The 8,811-nt window shown below is 56.9% G+C and overlaps 4 protein-coding genes across 4 annotated transcripts, besides 2 other annotated features; 3 read left to right on the top strand and 1 right to left on the bottom strand.

Annotated features, from left to right (window-relative positions):
* Positions 1-40: a sequence feature (A-rich).
* Positions 41-270: 230 nt separating this feature from the next.
* Positions 271-1,380, top strand: Tco025E_02058 (uncharacterized protein; the record flags this gene model as incomplete). The annotated part of the gene is made up of 1 exon (XM_029368993.1): positions 271-1,380. The coding sequence occupies one exon, from the start codon at positions 271-273 to the stop codon at positions 1,378-1,380; it is 1,110 nt and encodes a 369-aa protein (XP_029231009.1).
* A 42-nt stretch (positions 1,381-1,422) lies between these two features.
* Positions 1,423-1,451: a sequence feature (GA-rich).
* A 936-nt stretch (positions 1,452-2,387) lies between these two features.
* On the top strand, positions 2,388-4,724 carry Tco025E_02057 (putative translation initiation factor IF-2; the record flags this gene model as incomplete). Its single annotated transcript, XM_029368992.1, has 1 exon — positions 2,388-4,724. The coding sequence occupies one exon, from the start codon at positions 2,388-2,390 to the stop codon at positions 4,722-4,724; it is 2,337 nt and encodes a 778-aa protein (XP_029231008.1).
* An 843-nt stretch (positions 4,725-5,567) lies between these two features.
* Positions 5,568-7,979, top strand: Tco025E_02056 (uncharacterized protein; the record flags this gene model as incomplete). Its single annotated transcript, XM_029368991.1, has 1 exon — positions 5,568-7,979. One exon carries the CDS (start codon positions 5,568-5,570, stop codon positions 7,977-7,979), a length of 2,412 nt encoding a protein of 803 aa, XP_029231007.1.
* Positions 7,980-8,383: 404 nt separating this feature from the next.
* On the bottom strand, positions 8,384-8,686 carry Tco025E_02055 (uncharacterized protein; the record flags this gene model as incomplete). The annotated part of the gene is made up of 1 exon (XM_029368990.1): positions 8,384-8,686. One exon carries the CDS (start codon positions 8,684-8,686, stop codon positions 8,384-8,386), a length of 303 nt encoding a protein of 100 aa, XP_029231006.1.
* Between the last annotated feature and the right edge of the window lie 125 nt (positions 8,687-8,811).

Raw genomic sequence — 8,811 nt, 5'->3', positions numbered from 1 at the left:
CTTTCTTTCTTTTCTTTTTCATTTTCCTTCTATTTCTTTCATCCCTTATGTGCACCGTGACTGCGGATGGAAGTGGCGGGCGCACATACACACACACAAAAAAAAAAAAGGAACGGGCCTGGAGAGAGCGTGCGACGCGGGTGGCGAGGGTGACGGCAGAAGGAAGAGTGGCCGGGGACGAGGCGACGGAGGCACGCGGAGGAAGTGCATTGGGACGTACAGTGAGTCGATTTATTGGCCAGGGAGAGAGGGGGGAAGGGAGAGGAGACCATGACGACGATGCTCGCCTCCCTCCCTCAAGCGCATAGCGAGGTAATTACGTCGCTACAGTTTTCCCCTCACCACACCTCTGTCTTTTGCTCCACATCGGGAGACGACACCGCGGCGTTGTGGGATTGGCGTCAGGCCACCTCTGACCGTGCAATCGCACGCCTCAGACACCACCAGGGCCCTGTGAACCACGCCCTGTTCCTACAGGACGACGAGAGGGCGCTGCTGACTGCGTCAGATGATCGGACCATTGCGTACTGGGATGCACGCGACTTGAGTGCGCCTGTCGGGACGATTTGCGGCTTTGGGGATGGAATCAATAAAATGTTGCGTGTCCCTGCGCCTCATGCCAGCGGCGGCAGTGGCTGGCTGCTGGCAAGTGCCTGCGATGACGGAATGGTCTACATTCACTCTCTTAGTCCAGAGAATGTTGTGTGGCAGCGGCAAGACCAACAAGGCCAAGGACCGAATGTGGCAAACACGGCTGCTGTTGGAACGATGGTGGATCGTTTCTGGGCAGCGACGAGCACCGTGAACGATCTTGCGTTGTCCCCCAACCAGACGATGCTGCTTACGGCCTCGGAGGATAGTGCGGTGCGGTTGTGGAACATTGTTGCCGATATGCGGGCGACAAACGAAGATCGACTTGTAGCCTCCTTTGAGGAGTTTGATAATCCGGTTAACCACATTGCCGTGTTTTGCAGCAACACTCACGCCGACGGAGATCCGTCTCCGCCGGAAGCAGGTGGTTGTTGGTTGTACGCCGCCTGCTCGGAGTTTGTGTTTGCCGTCGACCTCGATCCTGTGACCAGTGCGTTTGGGGAGGGCGCCCGCGCCTTCATGGGTCACCAGGACTACGTGCGTGGACTGGAGTTCATCGACCGCGACACACTTCTGACGGTCTCCGATGACGCCACCGCGATTGAGTGGTCGTTGGCCACCGCGGAGCCCGTTCGCCAGGTGAAGCTGCATGAGGGCCTCGTCATGGCATCCGCGACGTCCGCGGCGAAGGACGTGCTGTTGACAGGGACAGACGGCGGTGAGCTGCGGGTGTGGCAGCTGCCGTTCAGAACGGAGATGTGCAACCGGCGAGCACCACGCGACGACTGACGGCGTCGCAGCGAGCCCTCCGCGGGGCAGCTGCCGGCGTTACTCCTCCTCCTCCTCGTTACTCCGCCTCCCTCTATACCCGCAAAACCCCACCGCTGGGGCCTGAATGGCGTAAGGGGAGGCCCCACTGCCTGGGACAACGCCGGAACACAAAAAGAAAACGGCAGAAGAGAAAACGGTAATGCGAGTGAAACTCCCATAATGTAATGGGCTGATTAAAAGGCAAACATTAACGGGCAAACAAGGAAACAAAAAAAATAAATAAATAACGAGGATGGCTGCCTGTCAATGGGGTGTGGGGAAGATTCAATGGGAAAGGAGGAAGAGGAGCTTCTCACAGTGGAACGCTGTTATAGAAAGGTGTGGGCTTATTTTTTTTTTGTTCGGTTGGTCGGCGGAAACTGTCAAGTTGGAGTTTTCGAGGCATTGTTGCTGCCCACACCCGCCGGAATCCCACCTTGCACCTCCTCCAAATGACGCTACAGATACTGAGTGGAAATGAGGTATACAAAAGAGAAACATGAAGAGGGTGAAGGGGTAAGCGCGAATGGATGCTAAGGATGCTGCGCACAGTGGGGGTGGTGGTTCCTAACATGCGAGGGACCGATACCCACGCCCGTACACTTTTTTGGTGTCCTTTGCCATGAGTCTCACGACGGACCTTGTTGCGGTTCTGTTTCTTGTTGCAGGGATCGTTCCTTTCAGTACTCCACTTCTTTCCCTTTTATACTGCCAGTTACCGTCAATAGTAGGAGACCACAGGACTCACGGTCTGGGGTCAGCATCATTCATTCTTCAACGAGGTGAGGGGCAGCTCCCAGCTTCAGGGCGCATCCCCCATTTTGGGGCTTCTGCAAAGGACTGAGGGAAGGGGGAGAGAGCGAGAGAAGAGGAGGAAAATTCTCATTGTTTTTTTTCTTGTTTGTTTCTGAGTGTGAGCGTGAGTCATCACTCAACACCTCAACGGTGAGAGGGGCCGTGCCGAAGGCAAAACGGGATCGCACCGGATGTGGCGTCTCTTTGGCGGCGTGAAGCATCTCGCCGTCTCGTGGATCGGGACGTCGTTTGACTGCAGTGCTGCTGCCACAGTGGGCCACACGACTGCGCAGCGGTGGCAGTCGCAGAGTTCTCGCGGTCAGCCGGGGCTTCACTGGGACGAGGGCGTGGTCGACCCGCGCTACTCGTCCGAGGGCAACATGCGGAAGTTTAACCCCGACACGGTGGCCCACTACGTCAAGGCGACGATCCAAAACGATCGACGGGAGATGGGCCTTGGGGAGGTGTACGACTGGAATGAATTTGCGAAGGACGCCGTGTACATTCCGACGCGGTCGGGGCCGTTGTGGGTCGGCAGCGACGACCCCCGCTGCGCCAAGTTTATGCGCCGTCGCGAAAAAATGAAGAAGACACCGCAGCAAAAGGCACGGCCAAAGCCGGGGCCTGACCCCGCCAAACAACTCGAGGATCACGTACTGCGGGAGTTCTTTACTACGGCGACTAACCTGCGTGATCCACTCAGCACGGCGAATAACCTGCACCGTGCGGGACTCATCCGGGAGTACGATATCAAGCATGTGGCGGCGAAAATAAAGTACGTGCCACGTCCACCGGTTGTCTCAATTATGGGCCACGTTGATCACGGCAAGACGACGTTGCTGGATTACCTGCGCCACACGAATGTGGCCTCTGAGGAGGCGGGTGGCATCACGCAGAATGTTGGCGCCTTTCAAGTAAAGACGTCGGAGAGCCATGTGGTGACCTTTATCGATACACCGGGCCATGCCGCCTTTACCGCGATGCGGGAGGTGGGTGTGGCGGCCAACGATCTTATTATCCTTGTCGTCTCTGCCGTTGACGGGGTGCAGCCACAGACGAAAGAGGTCATTGAGCTCGCCCGCCACGCCGGTATTCCGCTTGTAGTGGCGTGCACAAAGATTGATCGACAGCCGAAGGTGGAAGCCGTCAAGCAGCAGTTACGTGACTGTGGCCTAGAGCTGGAGGAGGATGGTGGGGACACGCAGTTCGTTGCCGTGTGTGGGCGAGATGGCACCGGCGTTCCAGAACTTTTGGAGGCAGTCTCCTTGCAAGCGGAGCTGTGCGAGATTAGTACCCCGGACCCCTCAAGATGTGAGGTGACCGTCATTGAGTCAAGTGGTACTAGCGCGACAAATGAAGTGGCAGGCATCGTGCGTTGTGGAAAATTGAGACCGGGGCAAGTGTTGGTGTCGGGCATGACCTACGCGATCGTGCGAAAAGTTATGGATGAGCGTGGAAATGCCGTGCAAGAGGCTGGACCCTCCACGCCAGTTGTTATACATGGCTTTCGCGTTCATCCAAAGCCGGGTGCTGTGCTAATGCAGGTGAGCAGCGAGTCTCATGCACAGAAGTATTATCTTTTTATGAAGGATGTGTACAAGACGGAAGGTCGACGTGAGGATTATTTACAGCTGCTGAACCAAGAACAACATGGAATGATTTATGCCCGTAAGCCAGACAACAATATGGTGCGCACATACAGTACCAAGGCCTTTGTGCTGTCTTGCAAGGCGGCAACCTTTGGCATGCTACAGGCTCTTATGAAGACACTGTACGAATTGCCTCGATTGGATGGCATCTCCATGGAGATTAAGGTAACCGAGGTGGGTGGCCTAAAGGATTACGACATCGCCCTCATTGGCAGTTCGGGGCAGCCCGGCTGCATTCTCCTCTACGGGGAGAGCAAGGATACAAACACACTGGATGTTCCCAATCACGTCAAGGTGATCCGTTTCAGTGTGCTATATCATGGAATCGATGCACTAAAGGAAACATTCGTTGAGGCACTGCCTAAAATCACCAAGACGCGTGTCACGGCGGAGGCGGAGTGTCTGCAAGTCTTTCGTGCGTCACAGGCGGGGAAAAATGGCAATGCCGCCGGGGTACGAGTGACAAAAGGCACCGTCATTGGATCGCATCCCTTGTTTCGTGTCTTGCGCAAGACTTCGCAAAGTAAACGCATGGGAGGCGGCAGCAGCCCCAAGAGGAATGGCAGCGAAGACGAAGACCCGGAGGCTTCTCTTGTGATTGTGTACGAGGGTCAAATAAAAGAGCTGCGCCGTTTCAAGGAAATTGTGCCTTCTGTTGAGATGGGTCTGGAATGTGGGGTCATTCTTCATGATGAATTTCAGTTTAGGTTGGGGGATATTCTTCAACAGTGCGAGATCTATGAGGAGCCGCGTGATGTGGCTGAGGAGTACGAGGCGGCGGAACTTCGCGAGAAAATTATGCGGGATAAGGCCGCAATGCAGGCACAAATGGAGGAGCACAATGCGCAGGGAGAGAGCAGCAGCGCTGATTCCGTGTAGCGGGCAGCGTGGGCAGTAGGCATAAGGGAGCTGAGCCTCTGGCTACGATGCTGATGTGGCGGACATTTTTGCACTGAGGACGGTGCAGCTAGCGACTCCTTGACGTTTTCGTTTTGCCTATTTTTTTGCTCTTCCTTTCTCTCCTGCTGCTATTCAGAATTTCCTTCGCGCGTTTCACAACAAACTAACTAATGTGCATGACGATAATATCCACAGAGAAGAACAGTGAACCACGTGGTGGTGGAGGAGGGGGGGGGGGGACATCTTCTGCGACGGCCTCCGCGACGAGAGGAGACGAAGAACTCTCCTCCAGCGTGCGTTGTCCGGGGGCACTCCACGTGTTTGGAGTGCAGGAAGCGGGGGATTGGGGATTGGCGGTGCCGTGGCAGAGAAGGCGCCTTGCGATGTGCGTGTGGGCGGGGTGGAAGGGGGCATTGCACAACTCAAGTGGCGCACGCGAAAAGTGTCGTTTCAAGCTTATTCCTGCATCTCTGCGTTTCCCCGCATCCGTTGTATGCCTCTTAATGGGGCGGGGCAAGGGGCCGGCGATTCATCTCCACGAGTTGATGGAGAAAGAAGGAGACAGAGTGCGAGCGAGCGGGGCGAGGGTGCGGAGAAGAGTCTTTGCCTCTTGCCAAGGGAGCGCGGTTCGACCTTCCTTCCGCCCTTACTTGGGATTTCTTGTGCCTTGGTTTCCCTAGAGATTTGCGCTTCTCCCTCTTCCTTTCTGTTTTTAAATCATTTTTTATGCATCTGCCGCAGCGTGTGCGCTGGGCACAACTCACACGAAAAGGAAGCATACAACAACCGGTAAGGAAGGATCATTTCTGGCCTTCAACTTCGATGCGTCGCCGTTTGTGCACCTCGCTTTCCCTCTTCACAGAGACGCGCGTTTCCAACGTACGCCCACGGACCGCGCTGCAACCACCACCCCATGAGAGCCATCGATGGCGGGTGGCACTCTTCACATCCATGCGTAGGCGGTCGTCCTCCACATTGCAGGAGGCGGATGGACCCAGCCCCCTGCAGCATGAAGGGAAGGAAGGCGTGGAACATCCTTCCCCACTGCAGCAAGCACTAGGGTCTGTGGGGGATGAAGGCTTTACAACGCTCTTCAACTCGCGGCCCGTCGCAGAGCGGGCGGCAGCTATGTTTATTGCGCAACGATATCCCTCGGAAGGTGTCACGCTGAAGGTGTTTGTGGAGCAGCTGCCAAATCTGAGTCGTGATGACATGTTTACGCGTGGGATGCCGGCGGCGGAGTGGGTGCGAGCCTCCACACTGATGCAACTTGAGGAGGATGCCCACGGCGTCTGCCGCGTGAAACTTGCAGCAGACGTAAAGTTTTTCCTTGCAGAGACCGCGGTGGATGAAGTAACCGAGAAGAACGAAGATCCGTCACCTGTGGCAGTGGACAAGGAAGAAATGAATCTTGCGGAACAGGTGCTGTGTTGTTTGCGTCAGCGCGTGCTCGGCGTACGGGAGGTGGCTGGCAATCCAAACTACCGGGCCCTTAGCGAGGCCTATTCCTCGCTCCTTCGAGAGGCCTCCTCTAGCGCTTCCTTGCGCCGCCTTGTGAACACCCTCAAGTTCGGGGATTTTCTTGCTATTGTGACCTCTTCGCGTGGGAGGGAGGAGTTTTGGGTTTTGAATGAAAAGTATATTTGCATCCGACTTTCCGGGGAGGGACAGCCACCACGGTTTGTGTCACCACAACCGCAGACGATGGTGGCGCACGCCCTAAATGCATACGGTGGTTGGGGTGCGGCACCCAACGTGCCGACGCGACAGGATGTGTACGAGATTCTAAAGTACGTGCCTGTTTCATGGGGAAATTTCGGCAACCTCAGCATACCAGCGGCAAAGAAGAAGAAGCACATTCGTATTGCCTCAACCTTGCAGTGGTTTCGACGTCAGCCGTTTTATTTTGAACTGCGCAACCTTGCGGGAACCACAGAAATTCGTCGCAGCATTTTGCTGCACCCGGAGGCCCACGGACTGACTCCAGAGGAGGCCCATGAGCGTCTGCAATTGAAAATTGCAAAGGGCGAGGCAAACAGTCTGGCGCCTGTCAACGCCGAAGGGGAGGTGTTGGCAGCTACCGAAGCCTCGCAGCATACAACGATACTTTCAAAATTTATCGCGCGTGTTTGTCCAGGCTACTTTGTCCCCATTTCACTGATCATGCAACGTTACACCAAGAAGAATTTGACCGCTGGTGAATTACTCGCCTGCGCCAAGGGAAACCTCGATCAATTTGAAGTTATTCAGCTCAAGTACACTGACACTCCCCTCCTGCGGAAACGCATTGGTGCAGACAGTTTGCGATGGAAGCACGGTTTTGTGGAGGATTTTGAGCGACACCCAGAGGATGTGCGGGGTCTCATTATCCTCATGGGACGCGTGTGTTCCACGTGGGATCGACCCCACTACGTGTATGTGCGCCTAACGGAGGAGGAAAAGGTTGTCGTGGGTGGATTTGAAGGCATGATGAACATTCTGCAACGTCACCCGATGGTGTTCCGTGTTGGAGCGAACTTTATTTCCCGCGTGGATCCTTCCGACCCCCTCTCTTTGCGTGAAAGCGAGCCTTCTCCAGAGGACATGGCGTCCCGTGTTGCGATTCGTGAAGAAAACCCCTATCAAACTCCACGCGAGCTGGCGGTGGTGTTTCATTACGTGGCCCCCGATGATGAACCGTGTACCGCGGCCTTCTTCTTGCAGTGCGCCAGCCCGGCGATGCGGGCCGTCTTGCCGCCGCGAATCGTTACCTTGCTGCAGCTCTTTCCGGACCTATTTGTGTGCAAGGAAACCTCTCCGGGTGTATTTTTGATGCGTAAAGCGAAGAAGCGCACCCAACGTGAGGCAGACGTTTTTGCCGAGGATGCGGCGCAAGCGGGGAGGGAGAAAGCTGCTTTCGACGCGCCCTCCCGGCCGGAGCGGCCGCGGCAGACAACAAAGGAAGCGGCGGGGGCGGACGATGAAGTGTTGGGCTGGGAGGATGCTTTTGAAGAGAACGACGCCTTCTCGCGCGAGGAGGCGGTGCGGGCGGTGAAAGCGCTGGTGCCGGCGGGGGGTGTGGAGGCCTCCCGGCTGCTGCTTTGGGCCTCCCTTGCGGTTCAACAGGCCGCGAACCAGCATTACGGCGGGGTTTTGAAGCTCGTTGAAGCCAACAGCGCCCACTTCCGCGTGCAGGACAGCCCGGAGTCGAAAATGATTTACCCCGCAAAGGGGAGTGGGGCGGAAGAGGAGTGAGCGGCAGAGGGCGGCCCGCGCGACAGGCGTTTGTGTTTCGGAGGCCGCCGTGGAAGGAGGGATGATCAACGCGAAAAGGGTAAAAGATGAAAAATGGGAAGAGGGGGTGGCGCGCGACGGGGACTTCCCTGCTCGGCGCTGCCTCCGTCACTGTTGTCGCCGCTGTTCCGGCGCCCGCGGCTTCGCGCGGAACTGCCGCCCCTCTGGGTTTTTTCCCCCTTTGGTGTGCCGCCTTTTCGGATTAGCGCGACGGCGCTCGCCGGCTGAACGGCACCACGCCATTTTCAGTCGCCGCCGCCGCCGCGAAGGAAATAAAACGATACTGGCATGAAATAAAAGCCCATAGGTAAAAATCCAAAACGAGAGCGGGCGCCCGCTGGGATCCGTCCGTGCAGGGCCGCGCCTCAGGCGGGTCCTGCGTATTCTCCCCGCGCGCCGGCGAAGTTGGCGACAGAGCCTTCACACTCCAAAAGAAAGCTGCGCAAACATTTTTCTGCAGCATAGCTTTTTGCGCGCCGCCGCTTACTGCCCCGCGCCCTCGCCCGGGCGATGGCAGCGCCGAGCAAACTTCGTGGAGGCGGGACCGGCCCCCCACGCCGCGCGCCCCCGGCTGGCATTGGCGGTGCCCTGGCGACAACTTTGGCGCGACACGCGCTGAGTGGCGAGCTCACGTTTGCTCTCGCAATGAAAACCCAAACGTTGCACATCGACAATCGCCTCTAGGCGACCCAGCGGAGAAGTAGTCGTCGTTGGGCGCTTTGCGATTCTCCGGTCACCGTGGCCCCGTTGCCTTCACGGAAACGTTAACGGCGCGGCCTCGAAGAGTCGATGC

The sequence above is a fragment of the Trypanosoma conorhini genome (genome assembly GCF_003719485.1).
Source record: "Trypanosoma conorhini strain 025E chromosome Unknown Tco_14.4_contig_00076, whole genome shotgun sequence".
In the NCBI taxonomy this organism is placed as follows: domain Eukaryota; phylum Euglenozoa; class Kinetoplastea; order Trypanosomatida; family Trypanosomatidae; genus Trypanosoma; species Trypanosoma conorhini.
Note: the sequence above shows the minus strand (reverse complement) of the source record. Positions and strands in the feature narration are given on the sequence as shown.